Consider the following 27,404-nt stretch of genomic DNA (forward strand, 5'->3'; position numbering starts at 1 on the left):
CCCCCCACCTCTGGACAGAATATTAACTGCAAAAACCTGTCCACATCCTAAGAGGAACTAAGGGCAGAGCTACACATTTTCTTACTCGTGTCCAGCAAGTAATCCTTCTCCAGCAGGGGAAGTACAAGATTAGATTAGCTACACATCTCAACAGAAGGAGAAAGCCCAGCCAGCAACTCCTTCCCACTAGCAAGGAGATGTTCTGCTGAGGCAGCTACGTCTCCTACAGCCCTTTCCTTCACAGGAGTGCAGTGACAAAGACGTCCATATTCAGGCTCATGGTTTGTTCCTCCAAACGACAAGTGGTAAGCAAAGAGGAAACCTTGGCTTCTGATTGTGGTTTGTTTGGAGAGGATTAAACCATGAGCCTGGATTCAGAAATCACAACAAACCAGGCTCTGGCATGTTACTGTGAGAACAGAAGAGTTCCACCAACACACTGCTTGTTCATGTTGAACTGTAGTTTATTTTTAACTAGTGCAATCAGATCTCTATCTACAGTCTAATAAGAAACACTGATTGAGTAGATTAGAATTTCCATCCATTTTTATATAAACAGGAGAAAAATCTTTGAGAAATGTTGAAGAACCAAACAAATCAATGTCATTCACTTTAATCCTATTTTCAATACACTAGAAAAAATGAGGAAATAAAAAGAGTTATGGGGGCACTGTCAGACACAACAGCAGCAAGAGGTATCGCCAGATTACAAAAGTCAGAAAATGAAATATTTTAATTTAAGATACAAGTTCTTTCAAACTCTGAAGCAAATGCATACAATTACCTTGTGCATTATAATCTTTCGCTGAGCAGGTTCAGCCATGTCAATCATCTTCTGAACAACATAGTTTGCATACTGGTCCTTCATCATGGTGTATAAGGCACTGTGAGGACCATCATTCTGGCAACACACTTCATCAATAAGCAAAGCTCTTTCAGCACGAGATGCATGAGTTACACATTTTTCTACCACATTGCTGAAAAAAGATTACATGATTTGTCAATACAGAAATATATAAATCAGATCCCACTAAATAAAATACATCAAATTCAACCTGAAATGAAATATATGGCATTTATGTGCCAACACATTACTGTACCAGGCTAATCTCAATTCCTGTGAACTCCCCCTTACATTAACGTTTGTGATGCAGAATTTGCTGTAGTGAGATTCCTCCCTGTATCACAAGAGGAAGCATCAGATGCTCATATCCATGTGAGAGGAATTCATTTTAAAAACACCTCACCATGCCACTATTGTCCCAGTTTCTAGAAAACACAGTGCTTGCAGGAGTCCCAACCTTGGTTCCTGTCATGTGGCTCAAGATTTTTGAGTTATCCAGTAACTTGCTTAAAAGTAGTGACAGTTAAATTACTGGTGACAGAGGGAGTGTGACTCTGTTGATCCTCCTTGATCTTTCAGTGGCTTTCAATACAATCAATCAACCATAGCATCCTTCTGGGTTGATTGTCTGAGTTGGGTGCACTGCATTGCGGTGGTTCCGTTCCTACTTGGATGGCCGGCTCCAGAAGGTGGTTCTTGGGGAGCACTGCTCGGCTCTGTGGGTTCCCCAGTATGGGGTTCTGCAGGGGTCAGTTCTGTCCCCTATGTTGTTTAACATCTACATGAAACAGCTGAGCAGGGTCATACAGACTTTTGGAATGCATTGTCATCAGTATGCTGATGACACAGCTCTATTTTTCCTCTTCTTCTGCAGATGAGACAGTGGATGTGCTGAATGGGTGCTTGGTTGCGTTAACGGACTGGATGATGGCCAATAAACTGGAGCTTAATCCAGATAAGACTGAGATGCTGTTGGTGAGTGGTTCCCGAGTGGTATAATGGCCTACTCTAGACGGGGTCACTCTCCCTCTGAAGGAGTGAGTTGTAGTTTGGGGGTTCTCCTGGATACACTGCTGCTGCCTGTGACACAGGTGGCCTCAGGGGTGCAGATTGCCTTCCATCAGTCTAGGAGGGTGCCTCAACTTCAACCCTATCTGGACAGCCATAATTTGGTTCCTATGCTCTGGTAACCTCAAGGGTGGATTATTGCAAAGTGCTTTATGTGAGGCTGCCTTTCAAAATGTTTGGCAAGATTCCATTAGTGCAGAACGTGGCTGCCTGATTGTTGACAGGTTTAAGGCAAACAGATCATATAACAAATTCTGTTCTAGTTAACACTGAGTGCCGGTACACTTCCAAGCCCAACAAAGTGCTCGTTTTGACCTATAAAGGTCTTTATGGTTCAGGACTCCGGTATTTTCTGGAATGGCTCTCCTGATATGAATCTACCTGGACCTTTTGATCTTCTTCTGAGGCCCTTCTTCAGGTCCCCACTCAGAGAGGTTTGGAAAGTATTGACAGGACGGCCTTTTCAGTTGTGGCTCCCTATCTAGAATATGCACAGATGAAGTCCACCTAGTGCTTTCATTGACATCTTTTCAGCCGCAGGGAAAGACTTGTTTTTTCCCCTAGGCATTTGATAGACTAAGATGATGTTTGTATTAGTATGCTGCCAAAGCTTTCTGGCCTGTATGGAGGTGGTGGTTTTATTATTTTGTTTTATGGTAAGATAGATTTATTTTGGTTTTTAACAATGTTGTAAGTCGCCTGGGGACCTTCAGATAACAACCAACCAATAAATTTCTAATTTTAATTTAATAACAACAATAAACGAACCTGTTATAATTCAGGATGTGATAGCCAAATTTCCAGTGCTATAAACTTAGATGAAAGCTCTCCTGTTACAATCTTTCAAAGCATCACTGAATTCTGAAAATTGCTAAGACATATGTTTCTTCAAGTGTCAGTGTTTCAATTTTTGTAGTTGTCATTTTTGAACCTCAGGGATATGCTACAGTCAATATCAGTGTTTTCATCACAATCATAAATTGTTTCCTTTTCAAATCTTGATATTCTCATAATTTCAGAAGCTTAGTCTTAAGAACAGAGAATGGGCTTTCAAGTTCCTCTCTTGAATTCAACAGATGCCAGGTTATCACACCCAAATGTTAAAAATAACCTTGCAGATTACTTAATGACACGGCAGGATAATAGTTTGGAATGATTTATTAAAGCTAAAAAGTAATTCATATTCTGAATTAGTTCAAAGTAATAGAAGAAAAGCAGCATAACAATTAGAGCATCTTCACATTTTAAATTGTACCAGTGTTCACTATGGTGGAAGCAAAGTTTGAAGGTGAAATGCACATAGAATCTGACTGACATGATCCAAGGATTCTTTATATTGCTGCAGCTTTCTGTTGAGTGTCCACTTCAAGTTGGAAAGTCAGGCCGATCTTCACATTGCATGCATTATCAAAATGAATCCATGTCACCTTTACATATACCTGTGGTGATGTGTGAAATGTGAAGCAATTCTCAGGCTATTTCTAGACTATGGGAGCAACACCTTGCTTCTCTGGAAAAATATTATGACACACAGCACGCAAACTTGTAAGTAAACTTGATCCTGGGTATGGACTGAAGGCACGAGGCCACCTGCTTGGTTTGGTCAGTGCCTGGATGGGTGACTGCCTGGAAACCACATGTGCGCTGCCTTGGGTTCCATGATGAAAGGAAGGCCGGATATATATGTATGAAAATGAATAATAAAGCAATCAATCATTCGCCAATATTAAACACCAATTAAGAATTTATTAACAATACCTGGCAAATTTATGCTGACTTAGAGTTAAAACTTTTCCTCTGATTTCTGACACAATTTTACTCTTGTCTTCAGGACGACCATGTTCCAGCACATGTTGGATAACATAGTTTCCATATTGATCCTAAAAATAACATACTTATCTTAAGCATATTCATCAGTTTAACATTTTTAAAACAACCAAATGCCTAAGTTGAAAAGGAAACCACTGTTGCATAATCATGTTGTAGCATTTAAGTTATATGGGCAAAATGATCATGCCCAAGATAGATATCAAACCAAAATCTAATACGTGAAAAGGGCAACATGATCTTTCTTCAGAATGCACTTTCAATACATCTAAACTCTCCAATTAGTATTTGCTAGTAAAAAAAATAGTTATGCAATTATTTTGTGCTCACCAGAATATTTCAGTGTACACCAACCTGCACAAGCTGTTCTGTATGTTGATGTAGTTCTTCTAAAATGGGAAGTGTCTGTTCAGCAGTGCAGTGCTCCAGAATACGTTGAATTACTCTGCAGCCATAAGGATGAGTTGAAAGCACAAACACCTTAAAATAACAGGATTATAGTTAAGATATGCTTTCTTATATCTGTTCTATTCCAGATAAAGATACCTCAAGTTCTCAAAATCAGCGATACCCATCCTTAATTATATCACATCACTGAAAACCTTGAATTTTATTTATGTATTTATTACATTTATATCCCACCTTTCCTCCAAGGAGTTCAAGGTGGCATTCATGGTTCTCTCCTACCCATTTTTTTCTCACAACAACCCTGTGAGGTAGGTTAGACTGAAAGACAGTGACTGGCCAAGGTCAGCCAGTGAGCTTCATGGCTGAGTGGGGATTTAAACCCTGGTCTCCCAGGTCATAGGTCAACACTCTGACTACTACACCACACTGGCTCTCAATGAATGTTACATAATTTTGGTGGGAAGAGAAAGCATCTTTATTTTTTAACGTATTGTGTAGCATTTGGCACAGAGGCACATGCATTTAGTAAGAAGCTGCATTGCATCTGGAGTCCACCGATCTCGCTGTAGGAAGATGCTGATCCCATGTTGTACAGGACAAGAAGTTTTTCTTCTTGTCCCACTGCAGATTTTGGTATGTGAAGTTGCCCTTAAAATATAGACTACTGAAACAAAATCAATAGTCTCTATAAAACAAAATCACATATCTAGAACTTATTTTTCAGGAACATTTTATTTATTTATTATTTGATTTATATCCCGCGCTTCTTCCCAGCAGGAGCCCAGGGCAGCATTCCACACACAGCTAACACACATTAGTGTCCAGCTGAAAAGGTTCAAATGACATGCCAAGAACTGTGTGGTGCCCACATCAGTTTGAAGAAACTCAGGTTATATATGACGGAGCAAGACCTCCCCAGTTCAGAACCAATCTGGCAGGGTAGAATAATTAGTGTAGAGGTTCCAAACTCAACTTTGTTTTCATTATTTGGTGGCATGCAGGGTCAAAATATGTGCTTTTCCTGTGCAGAAAAGTATACTGTAACCCCATGACCAGAAGCACCATACTTCCCAGGCAATGCATGCATTCTGATGCCAGTGACAGCCAGACCCAATAGCTCTAAGGGACACAGTGTGCTTCTCACCCTAGTTAAACATAGCAAAAAACGTAAAAAAGCAGCAACAGGGAGGAACTAGTAAGCTTGTTTTTCAGTACTCCAGGATACTGAAGTGAGCATATTTTCTCACTATTTTGACACTGAAATATTGAACTATTTCTTTTTAGCTTTCCTTTTTTAAAAAATGAGAAAGATACTGATGCTCCTGAGGAGATTCAGGAGAGCAGATTGCATAAACAAGAGTATTATCTCATGAAAAGGTAAAGATCCCCTACATACAGTGCCTTGCAAAAGTAATCAGACCCCTGACCAATGCTTTCATATTACTGAATTATAAATGGTACATTGTAATTTTGTTCTGCATGATATTTTATTTTGAAACACTGAAACTCAAAATCAATAAAGTGACATTGGTTTTATGCTGGGAAATGTTTGTAAGAAACATAAAAAACTGAAACATGTTGCTTGCATAAGTATTCAACCCCCACTCATTAATATTTGGTAGAGTCACCTTTCGCTGCAATAACCGCTTTTAGTCTTTTGGGGTAGGTATGTACCAGCTTTGCACACAGTGTCAGAGGGATTTTGGCCCATTCTTCTTGGCAGATTCGCTCCAGGTCTTTCAGGTTGGTTGGACGTCGCTTGTGGACTACAATTTTCAAAGAGTGCCACATATTCTCAATGGGGTTGAGATTAGGACTTTGACTGGGCCACTGTAGGACATTCACCTTTTTGTTCTTGAGCCACTCCAATGTTGCTTTGAACTTGTGCTTGGGATCATTATCAGGTTTGCTCCACACATAAGTGCTCAAAGCACTATCTTGGTCTCATCTGACCATAAAACCTTTCCCCACATCGCAGCTGGGACACACTCATGCTTCCTGGCAAACTCCAGATGTGCTTTCAGATTATACTTTTTGAGTAACGGCTTCTTTCTTGCCACCCTCCCATACAGGCCAGTGTTATGCAAAGCTCTTGATATGGTTGACTGGTGCACCATTATTCCACTCCTCGCCACTGAACTCTGTAGCTCCTTCAAAGTGACTGTTGGCCTCTCTGTGGCTTCTCTCACAAGTCTCCTCCTTGTTTGAGTGCTGAGTTTTGAGGGATGGCTTTTTCTTGGCAGCGCCTGGGTGGTGTGATGCAGCTTCCACTTCCTGATTATTGATCCAACTGTGCTCACTCGGATATCCAAACATTTGGATATTAGTTTGTACCCTTTTCCTAATCTGTGCATTTGTATTACATTATCTCACTTCAGTAGAATGCTCTTTGGTCTTCATTTTCCTTCAGAGTCACAGCCTGACCAATGATCCTTCAACAGTGGGGTTTTTATCTTGACAATGTGCCAGCAACTTTAATGGTTCACAGGTAGAGGCCAATAGTAAGGTAATTGTGTCCTCGATAGGGCAATTTCTTTCATCAGTGTAAACTGGGAGCTTCTACAGCACAGGGGTTGAATACTTATGCAAGCAACATGTTTCAGTTTTTTATGTTTCTTACAAACATTTCCCAACATAAAACCAATGTCACCTTACAATAATTGTTTGAGTTTCAGTGTTTCAAAATAAAATATCAAACATAACAAAATTACAATGTACCATTTGTAATTCAGTAATATGAGAGCTTTGGTCAGGGGTCTGATTACTTTTGCAAGGCTCTGTATAAACCTTGTTACATCAGGCTGCTATCGGGTGGAGGGAGAGGTCATTTTTACAGCTCAACACTTCTGCTGAAAGCTTTCTTGCCAAGTACCAACATGTGTGCACGACTGTGTTCACTGCTCAAAAGATGAATATAATGCAAAGAAAAGTCTTTTGGCCATTATACAGAAGAATGAACCAGACCCTACTTACTTCCCTCAAGCTACCCGTTTCCTCAGGTTGAAACCTATAGTCTTTATCCCAGTCATCAAGTCCTTCATAAAATAATTACAATTCTGCATGAAAGCAAAAATTGTGTAACCAAAATTAAGGGTTGTATCCAACACTACATACATGATGTTCCACTCATTCAGTGGGACTTCCCTTCCTCTCCCTGCACACCCTCAAAATCTGCTCCAGAGCATCCTCCAACTCTCTGGAGCAGATTGTGATGGTGCATCGAGTCTGCAGGGAAGAGCAGAGGAAAGTTCCGCTGCGCAAGCCTGCTGCACTAGCAGAACACCAGTGCTAGATACAACCCTAAATGCACACACTCTGTGTCTATACTCAGTATGCTAACAATTGTGAACTGAAAATTTACAACTATTCAGTTAAAGAATACAAATATAAAAAAAAAATTACCTGTCCTTTGAAAGCATCAATAATAAATTGGAGTGACTGGGGCTGGACACATTCAATACACTTTTGTACTACATGGTTTCCATTTTGATCCTTCACACATTTCAGGACATGACCATCCAGCTCCTTCACCATTTCATTCTACAGAGGAATAATTTGGCATTGCCAAGTTACGCATGTCCTAAACAGGTTGATTTCTGAGTTATAATGTAACATTAACACCTTCTATAAAGAATTAGACTACTAATTTATTATAAGCATGTTTCACAACAAAGCAAAACAGAAAATACATTGCGTTATGGTTTTATAGTAGAATACAAAAATATTGTTCTAACTTACAATTACCTGCTGGTCTGGGGAGATAGATTCGAGTGCTTTCTGAATGACACGACAACCATACATCTGTAGAGCTAATGGGAGAACATGTCCACGAATGCGCGTTGCAAGTGCTAACTTCTGGTCAATGCTTCCAAACTACAAGAAAAGTGAAGGCACTGTTAACAAAAACAAGCACCTATCTACTTGTTACTATGAAAAGGGGTACAAGAGTAATGTTTTAGATACTTTATGGGTTGGATCCATGGACAATGACTTTCCTGCCCCCTCTTCTCCCCAGATGAATGGACCAGGCTGTGGCAAGAGAGGCTGAGGGGAAAGGGAGAGATCATGGGACACTGAACGGAGGCACACTCTTTAAGTAGTAGAGTGGGAAAGTCATATTCTGTAGGCGGGTATCTAAATCCAACCCTATGAAAATAAGGCTTCTGGGTTTTTTATTTGCTCATTTTGCCACTTACTAGTAAAACTTTCTTCATGAAAGCTATAGTATGCTGTAATTTGTATTTCGATATGTATTTTATTGTACGTCGCCTAGAGTGACAGGTCTTACCTGCCAGATAGGCGTCTAATAAATTTTAGATAATAATAATAATAATATAGTACCTTTCATACTAGGATTGTATTTGTACAAAATATAGTCTTTGAAATAAGCATAATAGCATAAGAATTCCAAGTGTGGAGGTTAATGTAGAAGAAAATTAGCACTTTCATTTTAAATGTTTATGAACTGGAATGAACTTCCTATGGGAAGTAAAAAAAATAAAATCCATTATTCCTCACTGAAAAGTTTTATTAGTTCTGTCACCAAGTCTTTATCACAATTTAAACATGAATATACTCTCACAAAATATCCCCAAAAATAAAGTAAAAAACCCTCTGCTCTTGCAGGCCACTGTATGCACAGATTATACTTTAAGAGCAGAAAAGACAGTTTAATATTGTGATTATTGCCTGAAGTACATATGTGCCTCCCCCCCTCCCCCGTTGTGGTCTTTAGTCAAATTGATTTGGCAGATTATGGAGTGCTTCAAACTATACTTGGGAACACCATATTCTTTTGAGTGTCTATTCAAATGATATTGCCCTCCTGAGACAGTTTACTTTTGAAACACAAGCAACAATATGTCTCCTGAGACAATTTACCTTTGAAACACAAGCAACCAAAGAGGAAGATCCAGAGTGAATTAGAAGATCTCGTATTTAGCCTCTCACATCTACTCACAGGAAAGAGAGAGGGATAGAAATGCAAGGCCAAATCATAGTCTGGATTCCCTGCCAATGGGCCATCTGAATATGCTCCCAGGAATTAGTCTCATATAATAATATTCCATATTAGAAACAGGGTGTTTTAATTTTTTGCTTAAAGAATTTTATGTTGAGTGGTTTGCAGATTATATTTTCCCATTCAGAAGAAATTAATTTATTGAAAAATGCATTCAACATTTTTCTTCTAAATTAAGATAACTAGGCTATAATCTTCACAGTGAAAAATGGATTAGATTGTGAAAAAAAATGTGTGGACTGGAATACACAGGAAGTTACTTTATACTCAAGTCAGACCACTGATTTGTCCAGCTCAGTACTATCTACCATGACTAGTAGCAGCTTTTCAGGGTTTCATATAGGAAAGTTCCCAACCCTATTTAGAGATGCCAGGGATCAAACCTGGGACCATCTGCGTGCAAAGCATATGCTCTACCACTGAGTAACAGCCCATAATTAGGGTTTAGAATTTGTTACCCACCCAGAGCTTCTGAGATACAAAATCCAGACATCTAGCCAAACGTTAAGCATATTTAACTCCCATCAATTTCCATGGAATAGAGGTAGGATGGACTCAACTCCTGTGGAAACCAAGGGACTTGAGTGCTTGATTTTAGTGGGATTGTGACCAAAAGTATAATAATCTGCTTCATTAAACGTTCTATTCCACTAATTTAGGGATGGTGCCAATTGAAAGTCATCTCATGCGACTATAAAAAAATCAATTGCCTATCATGTGAAATATTCAAACCTGGGGAAAACAAGAAACACACGCAAGTAAGCTTCAACACCACAAATATGGGGGTTGGAATACAGAGGCTAGATTTTCATCCACTTGAACAAACATAGACAATCAAAACCTTCGACCACCATTACAGACTTACCTCAAAGAACTTCTGTATTACATAATTTCCAAACACATCTGTCATCAGCTGATATGCTGCTTGAAGAATCTCACTAAATACCATCTGACGCTCAGCTGGAGTAGCCCTTTCAAGTTTCTGTTGTATAAATCTGTAAGGATCAGAAACGTACGTAATGACCACCTCAGCAAAGCACTAAAATAGAAACTGAAGACCATATAGAAACCAAGTATATTTTGTTTTCTAAGACTTTATGAGATGTTAGTTAAGTATTAACAGGCAAGCTATTCTGGGATAGCCTTAGAGTAGTGTACTATAAATTCTCATTTCCGTTGTTCATTAGGACTACACCAGGAACCTCATCAACCTCAGAGGAATGAAATCAGTGTAAGTGGCCTGTGATTTGCTACTGAGAGTGAAGTTTCATCTCACACTGGCCTTCTTTACAAGAGGGGTCTTGAAAAACCCACACCTAAGGTTCCCAGGTAGCTAAGTACTGTCCAAACAAGTCAATTAAAAAGGAACTTCTAGCTATTTCTATGATGAGAATTAAAATGATGAAAATTCAGTGTGTTTTCTTAAGACTCAATTAAAGAAAATGTTTATTATTGTAAATATTCTCATCAAACGTTTACAAATACTTACCTAGAGCCATGCTGGTCCCGTGAGAACTCAACTATGTGTCCAACTAGGTCTCTTAGTTGAAGATTAGGGAAGCGATTGTTTCGGAAATCTTCCAGTAACCTACTACGTCCAGAAGGCATAATGTCAGACCTACTGTAACGGAGACGTGAGGGAGGAAACAACTGGCTACTGGAGCTAAAAAGGCTGGAGGTGCTTGCTGCACTGCGATACTTTGCTTCTGCTCCAGGTGCTGCAGAGATATAGCGACCACTACCGTTGGTCAGTCCTCCTACAATGAAGCAGTTCCATTAGTAAGAAGTCTTAAAACATGCTATCAATACTAAGAGTTAAATTGTACAAGAAACAAGGGACAGCTAAAATAAGGGTCTTTTTGCACTTCCTTTTCATTAAATTTCTCAGTATGTATTTCTTACATAGGAAAAAACAAGGAACAAGAAAGTCTTTTAAAAAAATTCACTGAGAAGAAGCAATAAAATTGAAACAACTCCAGCACAAAACAAGAACTCCACAACCAGCTCTTGGACACCAGTGCCATTTGCACAAAAGGAAGCTTAGCTTTCAACACTGGGCAAATAACGTACATGTTATGTTAACCATATGAAAGCAAATAATCAACTACTCTTTCCAGCTTTTCGACATTTGGCACACTGGGTAGTATCCATATTGGTCATAATCAGAGTAGGTCCAATGATTTCAATGGACATGACTAATTTAAGTCCACTGATTTCAGTGGGTCTGCTCCGTGAGCAGCCCAACAGCAGCATATAAATAGCTGAAGACCTTTACACTTCAGTTACTTAAGGTGTACCTCTTGAGGAATTAACACAATAGTTCTGTAGGCCAGCCTCTTGATATATGCAATCGTTAAGTTTGTATAGAAAAACATTTGAAAAACTTTTTTAAAAAATAAAAATTATATTTTCAAGAGGTAATCAAAAAGATATTCAAATTCCTGCCTTGACCTGCTTTGTTACCACTTCTCTCCAATGTCAATGCACAAAATCACCTATGCACTTTCTTAAGCCAACACAAAGCTTCCCATAATGAAAAACAGTTGCTATTAGAATACCATTTAAATTGGAAGTGTTTGCAAATACATTTTAACCATGTTCGTTAGCCAGTTCTCAACATGCTAATTTGTGCATATTATTTAAATACCAGTGTAGACGTACATATAGTTTACAGCAAACATCTACTGATGCCAGCCCTGTGAAGTAACAGGTCAGGGCAATCCGGAGTTGACTGTGTATGCTGTGAAAGTATGGAAAGTATTATCCAGATGTAAAATATAGCGGTTATCGTATTTCAATGTCAGTGTGAAAAAGTAAAGTTTTTTGTGGAGAAAAATTTAAACTACTGATTACATTAAACATACAAGTCTAATCAACAGGGCTTAATTTAGCTAATTGCTTTTGAAAGGTGATAGAAGATTTTCATACAAAGCTTGTGTGAGTGGAAGGGCACTCATGCAAATGGTATTTTCTCTTCCTCTGTGTCCCCACAAAGCCTCTCTGGGCTGTGCAGTAGAGGACTGCAGCAGGAAGGGAGAATCACACTAAAATCAGGCAGAGAAACCTTACATGATTTGAACTCCACTTGCACAAGCTTTGCTGTGTCCATGACACAGGCCACAATATTTTGGAGGTCATTTCCAACCCACCCAAGAATTTTTTTGAGGGCATGGGGGGGGGGGTGAAAGATTGGTTGCACAAGCCATCTTCTGTTTTAAAAACTATAGTGACATCATCAACACATGACACTTATGACAAGCTTGGTAGACCCAAGTGACTGTGGTGATTTAGTAAAATTTTTCACAGAATTTAAGAAAATAGTTCATAGTGAATGAGTAACTATGCTTTTGCTTTATGTAATATGTTCAACTAAAAGGGAGAGAGATGCATTTTTCTTCAAGAACAAGAGTGGGGAACCTAAGGCCTGGGAGCTAGATGTGGCCCTCCAGCCCTCTATCTCGAGGGCCATACTCCCTCCCTAGTCACACCCTTCACTGGCCCTGATTCACACACTCACTGAATGTTTTTGCTTGGCTGGAATGTGCTCTGGAACTCTTGATGCCTCTTGCTTGCCTGGATGGAGGTTATATATGTGTGTATATATGTGTAGTAACTAGCCTAGTGTAGAAAAGTACATTTACATGAACTGATCTACCCACTTTTGCCTCTGGCCCCACCCACTACTGGTATGTGACCGCTAGAAGATTGTCCAGAAGGGAATGTGAACCCTGGGCTGAAAATGGATTCCCTGCCTCTGCTCTAGACTCGGAATAATTTTAGGAGATCAGAAGAAAGCCAGCAAAATAGGTAAGTGATTCATACAGCAGCTTAACATACATATGAGCAGTACTGCTTGCTTCAAAAGGCCATCACAAAAGTTTAGCAGGCTTACAGCTACTTCTGTTACAAGATGGGATAGGGTCCAGAGAGCCCCTTGTATTAACAAGAGGCAGTTCTTAAACAAAGATCTCCCGTGTGCCACATCCCATGTCATTGCAGAGAGTCCCCAAATGCTCCAGCAAAGCTCTTTGGAATGAAAACAGACTGCAGTAGGAAGGAGGCAGTGGGAAAACCCTATTCTGTAAGCAAAATTCCTGCATGGTTCTCTGGATCCCACCCATTAGACTTCATTTAAATGAACTATTCCAACCACCTGAACTCTTCAACCACTACTTGGATAGCTTTTATGAATAGCTTCTGTTTTCAGATATACAGTGACAGGCAGATTATGCACAAGTAAACCCCCCCACAGATTTTGCATTTCTTAAACATCAACAGGAGAGAAAAGGAGAGGATAGTGAAGCAGCTTTGTTATCAAGACTATATCCTGAAGTTTTCTTCTGCCCTCATTTCTGAGACTGCAGAGAAATAAAAGTAATCCGTTCTTGTTCTGGAAATCACCCTGCATGAAGAGGAAACTTACTTTGCAGTGATATTAATGACATCTGAAGAATAGGTATTTAAATCTGGGAATACAGACACTAAGTCCAATGCAGGAACACTGTGGAAGCCACCAGGTGGCAGCAAAGTTTGCTTAATAATTGTGATTAAGAACTATATACCTTTTCCTATATTTTCTGTGCTCATAATTCTAAAGTCTATTACTGAGCTGCATAAGAATTTTTATTCATAAACAGAAAATGTGCATTGTGAATATATAATGAAAGAGAGACAACAACTGATAAAAGAAGGATATAGTTCACAATGGTTTGCCTATTTACAATTGTTAGAAAGATTTAAAATGGACAAGAAAATGTATGGGTTTGAAATAAATAAATCTGATTTTGAAATAGGTTTGTGTACAAATGATGAATGTATAATTGCAAAAATGTATAAATTTTTATTGAAAATGGACATGGAAGAAGAACAAGTAAAAGAGTGTATGGTTAAGTGGGCAAAAATTTTTGGTTATAATATACAAATGGATCAATGGGAAAATATGTGGAAAAAAGGTTTGAAATTTACATTATGCTATAATCTTAAAGAAATTTTTTATAAAATGATGTATCGTTGGTATATGACTCCAGAAAAGTTGTCAAAAATGTATAGTAATGTTTCTAATGTATGTTGGAAATGTAAACAACAAGAAGGATCTTTTTATCATATGTGGTGGCTGTATAAACAGGCAAAATCATTTTGGGCACAGATAGGTAGGATGATGCAAAAAATCTTAAAGATAAATATTCAGTCAAAACCAGAATTTTTTTTATTGGGTTTTATGGATAAACAAAAGGAAAAGAAATATGGAAGAATAATATTATATATGATCACGGCAGCAAGATTACTGTATGCACAAAAGTGGAAAATGGAATCGATACCAACAATGGAAGAATGGCTATTGAATTTAATGGACTTAGTTGAGATGGACAAATTGACATGTCTTATTAGAGAAAAAACGACAGATACATTTCTTAACGAATGGAAGCCTCTTTTCGACTTTTTGTTGAAAGAAAAAAATGAAATGATGATAATGGGATTTGACGATTAATTAAGATAGACTTTGGAAAAAAGTGAATTTCGTATGTTTTAGGAGACAGGTTTGATATATATTATATACTTATAGCTGATCTGTAACAAATCGGAAGTCAAGTTTTTCTTTTTATTTTTTTTTCTTTTCTGTTGTATTGTTTTTGTTGTATTTGTATTTGTTTTATAAAAAATTGAATAATAATAAATAAATAAATAATTATTATATAAAAAAAGAATTTTTATTCATAACAAGAATTTAGTTCCCACCCACTTTATGGTGTAATTAGCGCACACAATGAAGGCTTAACAGACAAATCAGGAATATCTTGCACACAATTTGTTGTTTTTAAACAAAAATTGTCATAACATTTTCTAATTTAATTTATTGGGTAACCAAGGTTACTAAATCTAAATGTGTGATCAGATCTGCATTTAGCATGTGATCCTTCAGAATATGAACAAGTTTCTTACTTATCTTATTTGGAAAATTGTCCCTGGAAACAATTTTTTCCTTTTTAAAAAATATTTGGCAGGTATTGGTAAATACTGAATGGAAATAATATTGCTTTCCTCTCCATCTTCTACATAAAGTCTTGCCCTGGTAATTTTTTATGACATGAAAGAATCAAATTATATTTTTACCACCATCTCCTAAAAAATTAAACTTGTTAGAACAAGTTCTGTATATGGGACATGAAGGCCAGACGACAGACTTCTACATTTATTCAAATATGCGGAAGGACGGCTGTGACAGAACAATGGCAGACATAATACTAGCAGAAGTGGAACTGCATATCTATCAAGGTGAAAATGAGGGCAGGTAAGGCAAGCAGTGGAAGTGAGCAAAACACACTGGGAAAAGCAATTCATTAAAAGGGGCCAAGAAAGGATAAACGCACAAAAGATAAAAATGAAAGTGTATTCTGAAACCCTGTACACTTGCTTGAAACAATTATTCGGGCCTTGATCTTTCTCTATGATAGGGAAGAATAAAGTAGAAAGAGAAGACTAAGAAAACCATTTTTGTAATATGAAAAAAGGTAATAGACATTATCCTATGTTCTTGTTCCACTAGCACAAGAGTCTTTCGTTTGTGCGATGGAACTTTCCCTTCTCTTCCATCCCTGCACACACACCCCAAGCACCCTCAAAATCAGCTCTGGGACTTTTTAGGGCATGTAGGGGAGGGGAGTCCCATTGCACAAGTGAAGTTCTACTCATGGAGCATTAGATACAACCCAGACACATTTAGTTCTCTTTTTTTTTCTTTGTAAAGTTAACAAAGTAGGCAGATGACAGCCCTGATCCATAAACAATTCAAATCTGAATTCTTATGTTTTAATAAAAGCTGTAATAGTTAGCAAAAATACAGTTTTGCATGCAGCATAATTTTTGGTAAGGTGAAACAACACTGATGGGGCCTAGAAATATTTTCTCAGATTACAACTTGAAAAGCCAGTGCTTATTTTTGAGATGGAAGTTTTCGGCAGAGCTTGATGGCATTTTTTTCTTTGGACGGGGGGAGGGGGCAAACCAAATTTTAGGTATTGGGAATTTTGGGTTGAGAAACCTTCATTGACTTTAAGTATAGATTTGATTCTTCAGATTCTAATCTGAAGATATTCCCAAACAGTAGCTGCTATAGTAGAACTCCAGCTACTTTTTTGGCCATGTGCAAGGAATTTTCAATATGAAACATAATTAGACAAATTTTAAAAAATGCTAACTACCTCAGTAACATGTTAATTCTATAACATAATACCTCCTGGTAATATATGGAAGCTCCTTAATCCAAGTTCATTTGGATGCTATGGGTGGAATCCAACATTGTGTGACATTCATTTGCGAAAGAGGACTTCCCCTTTCTCTCCTCCACTTGCAGCCCTCCAAATCTGCTCCAGGGTATCTGTGTGTCCCATCCCTCCAGAGCAAATGAAGGGGCATCGGGGAAGAGAGGACTGGAAAGTCCTATTGTATGAATGGAAGCCTGTTCCGCTCATGCATAGACACCATTGGATGCAAGTCATTTGTCTGCAGCAAAGACTGTTTGACTAACTTTGTAAGCACGTAACTTTATATGCTTTGGACATTCAAATACATTATCCGGATAGTTAACAGCATTTTAATTCCGTTGAAAATGTTTGAAAATTTAAAATGCGAAATGTGCCCATACAAAAGCATCCTTTAGAACACATGGTCCAACTGTCATGAAGGCAATGGGCCATTAAGCCTTTTTTTGCTTTTGTACAATGTAAAAGGGTAATGTGAAAGTTGGCCATTGACTGAAATTATTATACAGTAATACTTCAGTTAAGGAATCCTCCAGGAACAACCTGAATATTTTTTTAAAGTGAAACTGACTAGATTTGCTTTGCTATGGGTAAACTTTTAAGCCTGTGCATTTGCTCTGCTATGGTGAAATTGACAAACAAGTTTGTTTGCATTGCAATAAAGAAATCTCTTGCTTTCTCCCAGGGCTGAGGAGGGAAGGATCCAATAGGATTCAGAGGGGAGGGAAAGGGGTATGCCAATTAGACACTCTTTAAAGCCCCTGCTGAAGCTGCCCCCGCAATCTAGAGTGGGTGTAGGAACTTACCCTAAATTATTTCCATGTTATTCCTACCTCTCGTATCAAAGTTTCTGTAAAAGTAATGTCCACGAACGCATCTACTTTGTTAACTGAGGTATTACTGTAATTCTAAATGCAGCAGTTTTTAAAGTCTTCATGGATTCTATAGTAAGTTATCTACATACAGTAGGGCCCTGCTTCTTGGCACCCCACTTTTTGGTGTTCCGTTAATATGGCACCAGAGGGGCAATCAGCTGGATGGGGGGCTGGAGCTCCCCGTGCTCCAGCTGATCTCGTCCAGAGGAGGGGAAGATCAGCTGTAGCGCACTACAGCTGATCTTCTCCTCCGGCGTGATCACCAGGTTAGGTTCCAGACCCCCACACTACATCTGATCTGTTTTTTGGCAGTTTTCACTTTTCAGCGAGGGCCCTACTGTACTAATACAAACTTGGATCTTCCTATGTCTGTGCTTATGCAGCCAATATTATACCATCAATACACAAGAAAAGCATCAGCAGACCCATGGTAACCTCTAGCTTTGCACAAGTAGAAAATTTTTTTGAAGGAAAACTCAAGGTTTTACAAAAACAACACCATAACAACTCAATGAAAATGAATGTTTGGTGGGAGGGAGAGAAAACCTGACAAATGGGTGGGAGGAGGCAATTGAATTGAGTGACTGAACAGGTGGACAGAGAAACATACATCTACTATATATTTTGGAAAGTTGTTTGTTTGCTATGCATTTGGACACCTCTTAAGATATCATAAATAAAATTCTACATGATGGTTCCTGAGATCAAGGAGCAAGTTTTCTTCTGTGTTTGGATACAATCAAATTCCATTTTGAATCAAGATGGTAGACTACACCCTTCAAACTGCACTGATTTTAACCACTAATTTCAAAACCGCACTGTTTGGTTTCTTAGAATTCCTGAGCAATGCCAGGTATTAGGTTGCCAGTGTATTTATAAAATGTTAGAAAGAACCATTTCATTGTCTGGATAGGTAACTTGCTGGTTCATACTGAGAAGCTTTTTTCAATGTCCTCAGGGATGAAAGGCAGAGCTGCCCATAGACATCAGTGGAAAACACTGGGATTGGGCACGAATATCCATCCTACTCCACACACACACACACAAATAGAAGCCCAAATGGAGGGAAGAGGAATGGAATATCTAATCCTGAACAGCAGCACTTCGCAGTGTAACGTTTTGAACAAAAGGTCAAGTTCATTCCAGTGTGTGCCTGCTATTATTTCTGATCAAGTACAAAAAGCTGCAAAATGTGTACTCTGGATGCAGATTTCAAATTGCTACTCTCAGCTTTCATTTTTAGGCATTTCAAATTTTCATTTTAGTCTAAGCTCTTATGCCTGTGAAGATATGCTTAATACTGTTTGATGGTAAAATATCAGAAGGAATTGAGGAATTGCTAAGTTCAAGGCTTCCAGCAGGCAGGGCTTCAATACTCTGCATACATTTTTGTCTCTTCTATGACTATTCAGAAACAGAATTTAACCATGTAGCACAAACTATGCAAAGAAAGAAACGCTTAATTCATAACTTATATATCTATATGTCAACTTTTGTTGTCAAATTTGAGTTATCATAGTGCAGAATTTTAATGTTTAAGCCAGAGTACACCCAGCCTGATCAGATATTACTTATAGGGAAGTAATCTCAAACTGGGAAGTATCTCAGGTCACTTCTGCTCCCAACTACAGAGAAGAAATAATGTCTGTTCCAGGCTGGAATTTAAAGAGCTGTATGGGTATGGAAAAAGTGCTTCCACTTGCAGCAGGAGGGGTTGCAAATATTGTTTCATCTGCAACTATCTGAATCATACTGAATTCAATTCTAGTAAATCAGCTTTTTTGGGTGTGCCAAGGATCTGAGTGGGAAATGGGGGTTGAAAAAGCCTGGGAAAATTCTTTGTATTGCCCACCAGTGTGTTGATAGGAAGCTGGTATTCGTCCTTGTAAAACAACAGACACCTCCACTGTTCCTGGGGTCAGATCAAGAAGATTTATACCTTCCTCAAATGCAAAGGTCCAAGAGAACCAGAAACTCTGAATGGAGACTTTTCCATGGTAAACATTCAAGTAGGCTATACAACCCTATGACTAACACTTCAAACCTCCTAAAAACCTTGTTTAACATCTGATAGTACTTGTTAAATTGTAGTTAGAACCAACTTAACTGCAAGTTAAGTGGCACCTTCATCTCCTAGCTATGAAATTGTCTTATATTAGGAAAAAATAAAATAAAAACGTATTTTAGATAATGCAATCTATCATTTGATTTGGAAGACATAAAAAACATAAGAATGCCCATCTGGTCCAGCATCCTGTTCTCACAGTGGCCAAATAGATGCCTATGGGAAGCTCACAAGCAGAACCTGCTTTATAATAATTTATTATAAATAATGCTTCAAATTTTTGATAAGAGCTTTGTTATGTCATTTTTAATAAGGACACTTTGCACATTATAGTCTATATGCATCTAACATAGCTCAGTTTAGTACAGTTTTTCCTAAATGCAGCCAAGCATTCAATATAAAACAGGGCCAATAATTATATACTCAAACATGAACTGCCTGTTTTTGTCAGTCAACAGGGGGACCATTTGGGTACTATGCCAAAATAGTATGCTACAAGATGTGTGATATTTTGAAACCTTTCTGGTAATCACCATAAATTACATCCAAAATATGAAGAAACTGTACTGTTCACAAGGATAAAGCATACAACCTTAAGTTACACAGCTCACAGCATGAAGTAATAGGGAAATCTATAATTACAAATTGCAAAATATGCTCTCCAAAATGTTTTTAATTATAATGCAATTAGATCTTTTAAAAATAAGCCTAATGCCATGCTCAAATATTTATCAGTATAAACAAAATTTGATGAAAATATTACTGATTCAGTAGGTGCAATGGAAAGCATGCATTATAGACTACATATCACTGCTGTTTCCCTCACAGCTGTATTATTACCTTCAGCTGTTTCGAAGGTATGAAACTCTTGTCACTACCATGCACCAAACATTAGGCTAAAGCCGACTCCATAAAAAGCAGACATATGTTTAACACAGAAACAAAGAAAAATACACCTTTTCCTGTCATACAACAACAACAAAACACAATATTAGGTTTTTCTAAATATCAGGCTTTTATTTTTATGTGGCAAATCTGCAGGGTGGTTACGGGAAAACATGTTGCTCCCACAGCTGATTACTTTCAATTATCACATCAGTTAAAGATTGACTGCACTGAGCAAAATACTGGGACTCAGCCCACTATACAACATTGTTTTACTGAACAGGCAAATTGACATATTTAAACCAACATAAAATATTTATACACACATAAAATACATATACACACATACATATACAAACAAAAAAGGGCTTTGGTTTTTTTACCTAAATGCAAACTGGATGAGGATCCATGTGATGAAAGTGATGGCGGTGGCGTAAGTGAATGTCCTGGAGTTTGGCTTGGCAGAGGCATGCCTATTGGGCTTGGAGAGGAGGAAAATCCCAGACTATTGTAAAATGGCTGCCCTATGGGTGCTAGGCTGCTACTAGATCTTTTGTACAAGTCAGAACTAGTAGATAGAGACTCTCTCCTTGTGGCACTACTACTTGCAGAACTGCCAACTGAAGAAGAAATAAAAAGACCCTATTACATACAGTGTCAACCAAAGAAAACCTAGCCCCAACCTACAGCTGGGTAATAACAGATGTGATCACAATAATTATAACAATCAAATTATTCTAAAGACAATTACTGTGATAACCACACATGATTTAATAAATCACAAAATGAGTACAAGCATTCCTCAAATAAGGAAGAATTTTAAGCAATCTCAAAGTCTTGACACACTCAAGACTTAGCAATATTTTTGTAGTATTTTGATATACTGGAGTCAGGCTTTGGGACCAATAGTCAGGTATGTTGTACTGTGTTAAAATGAACCAATAAAGCTGAATATTAATTTGAGGTCATTTTTGGAAATGATGCCTTTTTCCAGCTGAATTACTATTTTGACAGGAGACCCCAACAGAATTTGGTCCAGAGGCCCTAAATGACATTTTCTTTCACACTACTTCACAATTGCCACTAAAAGTTTCCCCTAGATGTTACACTTCTCAGAACCATTCAGATTGATCACACTCTAAGAAAGCCCTCTTGGTTTTAAAAAAGAAATCCAATGACATTTTAAAGGCCAAATCATAAAAGGATTTGTAGGCTTGGCTTAAAATGGTTTAAAATGAACTGGGATGTGTACTTAGAAAGTATGGACTAAAGTCCTAATACTAGTTCAATGACATACTTGTATATTGCCCAGAGTTGCAGGATAAATTTCATACAGGCAGGCCGCACTTATACGGCAGGTTCCATTCTGGACTGCCGCCGTAAAGCGGAAATCGCTGTAAAGCGGAACCCATTGAGTATAATGGGGCGTGTCGCACGAAAATGCCGCAAAATGCCGCAAAAGCGGCTTTAAAACAGGGAATTTCCCCTAATTGAAAGCTGCCGCATTAGCGGAACGCTGGAATGCGAAGCGCCGGTAAGCGGGGCCCTACTGTACTAATTTTACAAATCTTAATCTAACTTAAAGTAATGCAACAATCTGTTGCTGAGATTGCCTAAGTATATTTGAACATACTAGGTGAGATTTTGCTTCCCTATTTAGCAAGTATCCTGAACTTAGTTTGGAAATGTGCCTTCACCCGTCAAACCTCTCTTGCTTTTAATTAAAAATGCAGCATATGTCTTAATTAACTGCCATTCATTGTTACATTATATCAAATATTGAAGCAGACTGTCCATTAGCCATTTAGGACTCAAGCAATGTATAACATTTGCTTTAGACGAATACCCTCCTAGACAGCCACACTCTGGAGATGTGCAACACACATTTTTGGCTATACTCCCCGCTCGTTTTAGATCCTGATTTTAGCACACTCCAAAGGAATAGCCAAGTTACCTGATCATAGCAAGAAGAAATAAGTTGCAGTAGCGTCTAAACTTTAGAAATTAAAATGGCACCATTAGCCAATTTAATGTCTAGAGTGCCACAATACATATTTGCAAAGTTAAGATTTATGTAACAATGATGATATGGGTTAAAAATGGATATTTGTCTTACCGTAAATTTTGTTTGCTGGGGATGATTGATGACATTCCTCATTAGGGATGACGCCTCCTACTGGAAGGAACAGGCAGGGTCCACTGAAGCCAGTTGCTCCTCTCCAGGGGGAGGAGTCATCCCTCTCACCAAACCAACTGGCAGGGCAGAAAACTTCTCAACCCCACACAGACATTCTAACTTTAAATCTGTCAATGACTGAAACCTAATGGTTGAGAAACTACACTGAATAGAAAAAGAGAAACTAACAAGAAACAGGGAAGCACAGCAAAAAAGGGCTTAACCACACCAAGGTAGAAAAGATGCCCCCAAAACCTATGTGGAAAGGACAGAAAAAACAATACTATATGTATGGCAGTGGCAGGAGCCATAACCCACACCCCTCACTTTGTCAGCACAGGAATGTTATCCATCATCCCCAGCAAACAGAAAGTCACAGTAAGACAAATTTCTGTTTTTGCCTGAGGATGATGGGTGACATTCCTCATTAGGGGTATAACAGAGCAGTCTCCAAGACCTGGGTGGGCTTCCTCTGCCCCTCTCCTCACTGCCTTACAGCCTTCTGAAGGATTTGCCTACTAAAGGTGTTGAGAGTAAAGTTGCTCGCCTCCGTAGCAGTCTTGATGCCCCATCCACATCTACTGTAGTCCCCAATGAGGTGTCCAGTGCAACATCTGCTGTAACTTCTTGGGAATGGTTTCAGTTGATGTGGCCTGATGACCTAGACAAGGTGCTTGCGATGATGCGGCCAGCAACGTGTCCTCTCGACCCTTGCCCTTCTTGGCTTATTAAAGCTTGCCGAGGGGGTCTGACCGAGTGGATCCAGGGTGTGGTCAATGCATTATTGCGAGAGGGAGTGGTTCCAGCTGTCTTGAAAGAGGCAGTGATTCGACCACTCCTGAAAAAACCCACCCTGGACCCATTGGTTTGTGACAACTACCGAGCGGTTGCAAATACCCCCTTCTTAGGGAAGGTGATTGAGAGGGTTGTGGCGCAGCAACTGCAAGTACTTTTGGATGAAACAGATTATCTTGGCCCATTCCAATCTGGGTTCTGGGCCAACTTGGTGTTATGGGTATCGGAGGCACTGTTTTACATGGTCATTTTCAGAGAATAGCATTGGGTGATTGTCTTTCAGCCCACTGGCAGTTGTGCTGTGGGGTGCTGCAGGGTACCATCTTGTCCTCCATGCTGTTTAACATCTATATGAAGCCCTTGGGAGCGGTCATTAGGAGATTTGGGGCAAGGTGTCAGCAGTAGGCTGATGATACTCAGCTCTATTTCTCTGTAACAGTTGAATCGGGAGAGGCCATGAAACTCTGGACCGCTGCCTGGACTCTTGATGGGCCAGATGAGGGCCAATAAACTGAGACTGAATCCTACCAAGATGGAGGCACTGTGGGTTGGTGGTTCCAGAGTTCGGATAATTGGTCAGTTGCCTGCTTTGGACGGGGTTGTACTCCCTCTGAAAGAGCAGGTCTGTAGCCTGGGGGTGCTCCTGGATCCAGCTTTGTCGCTAGAGGCCCAGGTGACCTCAGTGGCTAGGAGTGCCTTTTATCAGCTTCGGCTGGTAAGACAGCTGCGGCCGTTTCTGGACCAGAACAGCTTGACCACTGTTATCCATGCACTGGTAACCTCCAAGATGGATTACTGTAATGTGCTCTATGTGGGGCTGCCCTTGAGGTTGGTCCAGAAGCTGCAGCTGGTGCAAAATGCAGCAGCAAGATTGCTCACTGGAGCAGGGTATCGCCAACATGTCACCCTGCTGCTGAAAGAATTGCACTGGCTGCCCATTTGCTACCAGGCCAAGTTCAAGGTTTTAGTTTTGGCGTACAAAGCCCTATACAGCTCGGGACCAGGATATCTGAAAGACCGTCTTACCCCTTATATGCCCAGTCGATCACTGCACTCTGCAGGTGAGGGCCTCCTGCAGATACCATCTTATCTCGTTCTGCACAATATAGGAAACGGACCTTTAGTGTGGCGGCACCTACCCTGTGGAATTCCCTCCCTTTAAATATTAGACAGGCGCCATCTCTGCTATCTTTTTGGCACCTTTTGAAGACTTTCCTCTTTCAACAAGCCTTTTAAGTTGAGACCTATCCCAGTATGCATCTGTGTCAGAATTGTTTGATATGCTCTCTGGGCGGTTCACAACATCAAAATATCAACATACAATTTAAAACCATACATTAAGCAATTTAAAAAACATGACTCATTGAATATCCAAAAACCTATACTAAACTAAAATATTAAAATACTAAAAATACTAAAATGCTAAATGCTACAATACAGAATGCTAAAATGCTAGAATGCCTGGCGCCGAAAAGACAACAATGTTGGCGCCAGGCGTATCTCATCAGGAATTGTTCCACAATTCGGGGGCCACCACTGAGAAGGCCCTTTTTCTTGTTACCATCCTCCGGGCTTCCCTCTGAGTAGGCACCCAGAGAAGGGCCTTTGATGTTGAGCGCATTGTACGGGTAGGTTCATATCGGGAGAGGCGTTCCATCAAGTATTGTGGTCCCAAGCCGTGTAAGGCTTTATAGGTTAAAACCAGCACCTTGAATTGAGCCCGGAAACATATAGGCAGCCAATGCAAGCGGGCCAGAACCGGTGTTATATGTTCGGACCGCCCGGTCCGCGTTAACAATCAATAATGTTTTTAATCCTTTCTTTAGGTTGTTTTTAAAATGTTTTTAATGCTGTTTTGTTTTAATGTATTTTAAGATCTGTTTTTATGATGTTTTAAAGTGTTTTAGTGCTTTGTTTGCTGCCCTGGGCTCCCGCTGGGAGGAAGGGCGGGAAACAAATTAAATAAATAAATAAAGGTGACAGCTAATGACAAAAATGCAATCAGTTTGTAGTGTCTCAAGAACGTGTGAGGAGAAGCCCAAGCTGCTGCCCGAAAAATTTCCAGCACAGGAGAGCTACCCTTAAACACTGCTGAAGCTGCCTCACTCCTAAGGGAATGGGCAGTGATACCACTTGACAGTTGCCTGTGCATGCGAGATAGGCTGGGCTATGGCATCCTTGAACCACCTAGAAACAGATTTAGAAGAGACCTTCCTCCCAGTAGAAGGAACAGTGAAAACCACAAACCAAGACTCAAGGGTCCAAGTCCCCAGTTCCCTCAAGATAAAGTGTCCTGACATCTGAAGTGTGCCACCTGCGCTCCTGTGAGTATGAAGCAGTTCTTACAGAAGGGTAGCACCACCTCATGAAACGGATGGAACACTGTGTTGACGTTAGGCATGAAAGGTAGACTGGGTTGCAACACCACCTTATCAAGTTAGAAAAAATACAGAGCTGTGGATATGAAGATCAGGCCTCTAACTGTGACACCTTTCTGCTGATGTTATTACCACTGGAAATACCATCTTAACAGAAAACATTTACTAAACAAGTGGCCATCAGTACAGTGAGGACCCAATTCAAATTCCATGAGGGAAACTGGTGCACCACTGGAGAGCAACCAGGGTAAAACCTTTCATTAAATGTTTGTAGATGGGATGCGAGGACAAGGTCAAATGACCCAAACTGGCTAAAATATTGCTTAAAATGGCAGCCTGTATTTTAATGGTGCTGCACCGCAGCCCCTTATTCATCCCCTCCTGGAGGAACCCCCCCCCCCGTACATCTTTAACCTATGGAGCTGCTGGGTCAGTCCTAGAAGAGGAGCACCAGGACAGAAAACACCTCCAGGTAGAGCTAGACACTCTATTGGTTGAGGTCCCCTTTAAGGCATGTAGCGTGTCTAAAATCTTGGGTCAAAAGATAGCTTTCCCAAAGACTTCAGGTACATGCAAACGACCTGGGACCCTAAGGCCACTGTTCCCTTCATGACTATCTGGATGAGAAAAGCACCCCAACTGAACGGATTGGTGCCTGTGGTCAAGATCAGTCTCTGCAGCTCCTCCCACTCACTCCATTCACTGGAGAAAAAGCAAGTATCATTGTAGCTCCCTCTGTGCCAGGTCTGGAATGGACCCCTGAATTCTCTGCTTTGCTGGAATGGGATCTTGGAATAGACGCTAAAGCTGCTGAAAAAAACTGTGAGAGAAACCACAACCACCAGGCCAGTTTGTGGCTGGACACCATCAGGCTGATACCACCCGAGACATCAGGTCACATCCTGCAATCAGGGGAGAAAGAACATACCTAAGGGACACCAGTAAGTTAGCTAACTTTATGTTTAGGCACTGGCCTGAGAAAGAAGCTTCTTCAGATAGATGAAGCTTCTCAAACCTATGTGTGCTGGCAGAATCTTGCCATGCCATGGGAATCTGCACAGCATTACCCACCTCCTTACTTAAGCTACTAGTTAAAGGGACATAAAGGACTACTAGAAGGCTTGTGGCTGCTTTTCCTCTTATTTAGACATTATAGAAAGAGGTATCTTCTTGTCCTTCATTCTATCAAAAACATTTTCAAAAAGGGACTGTCTGTCAAAGAAAGGAATTAAAAATTATTTTATATTTAAAACACGCACTTCATTTAATACAGAACTGCCACAATTTAGGCAGAAAAAAAAGAACAGATTCCGAGGTTGTATGTACTATCATGTGCAAGCCATTGTCAAGTTACACATGCTGTAAAGAAAACGAAGCACCCTTAAACCAATGAATTGAAAACCTTGATAAGGAGAGACAATGATGCCTTTGCTAAGGTTGAAGCCTCATGAAACTAGAAAAAAGGACAAGCACATCTTTCAGTTTCATCCACCAGGGTAATTTACCACCATCCTTTAGGGGAAGCACTCAAACTTCTCATGGACTCATGAGGTAATTATCTTTATTTATTTCAGACTGTAGCTACTGAGAAGAGCCAACTGCTCTTGCAAATTCTTCCATGTACATGTTTTGCAGGGTCTTCCCCTAGAGGAGGAAAACAAAAACAAAATCCTTTGAAACCTCAAGTAAAAACTTCGGAGGGATTTCCATTTACACATTTACAAACTGTGGCCTACTAGAGGAGCCAACAGGATCCTGCTGTTGCACTAGAAACACTCCTTGAGCCCAGACCTTTGGGAAGAGG

At 39.6% G+C, this 27,404-nt stretch overlaps 1 protein-coding gene across 19 annotated transcripts in view; it reads right to left on the reverse strand.

Annotated features, from left to right (window-relative positions):
- The window catches only part of PUM2 (pumilio RNA binding family member 2), a 107,781-nt gene that overhangs the window by 2,125 nt on the left and 78,252 nt on the right, over positions 1–27,404 (reverse strand). For 12 of the 19 annotated variants that reach the window (XM_061622663.1, XM_061622666.1, XM_061622664.1 and 9 more), the window contains 8 exons: positions 20,635–20,871; positions 10,657–10,924; positions 10,033–10,162; positions 7,886–8,020; positions 7,550–7,687; positions 4,094–4,219; positions 3,671–3,792; positions 785–977 (listed from right to left, as the gene is read on the reverse strand). In XM_061622663.1, coding sequence (XP_061478647.1) covers positions 785–977; positions 3,671–3,792; positions 4,094–4,219; positions 7,550–7,687; positions 7,886–8,020; positions 10,033–10,162; positions 10,657–10,924; positions 20,635–20,871 — 1,349 coding nt within the window. The remainder of the gene's footprint in view (positions 1–784; positions 978–3,670; positions 3,793–4,093; positions 4,220–7,549; positions 7,688–7,885; positions 8,021–10,032; positions 10,163–10,656; positions 10,925–20,634; positions 20,872–27,404) is intronic. The other 7 variants (XM_061622665.1, XM_061622677.1, XM_061622674.1 and 4 more) reach the window with 3 other exon arrangements.

This window comes from Rhineura floridana, chromosome 4, assembly GCF_030035675.1.
Source record: "Rhineura floridana isolate rRhiFlo1 chromosome 4, rRhiFlo1.hap2, whole genome shotgun sequence".
NCBI classification, from domain to species: Eukaryota; Metazoa; Chordata; class Lepidosauria; order Squamata; family Rhineuridae; genus Rhineura; species Rhineura floridana.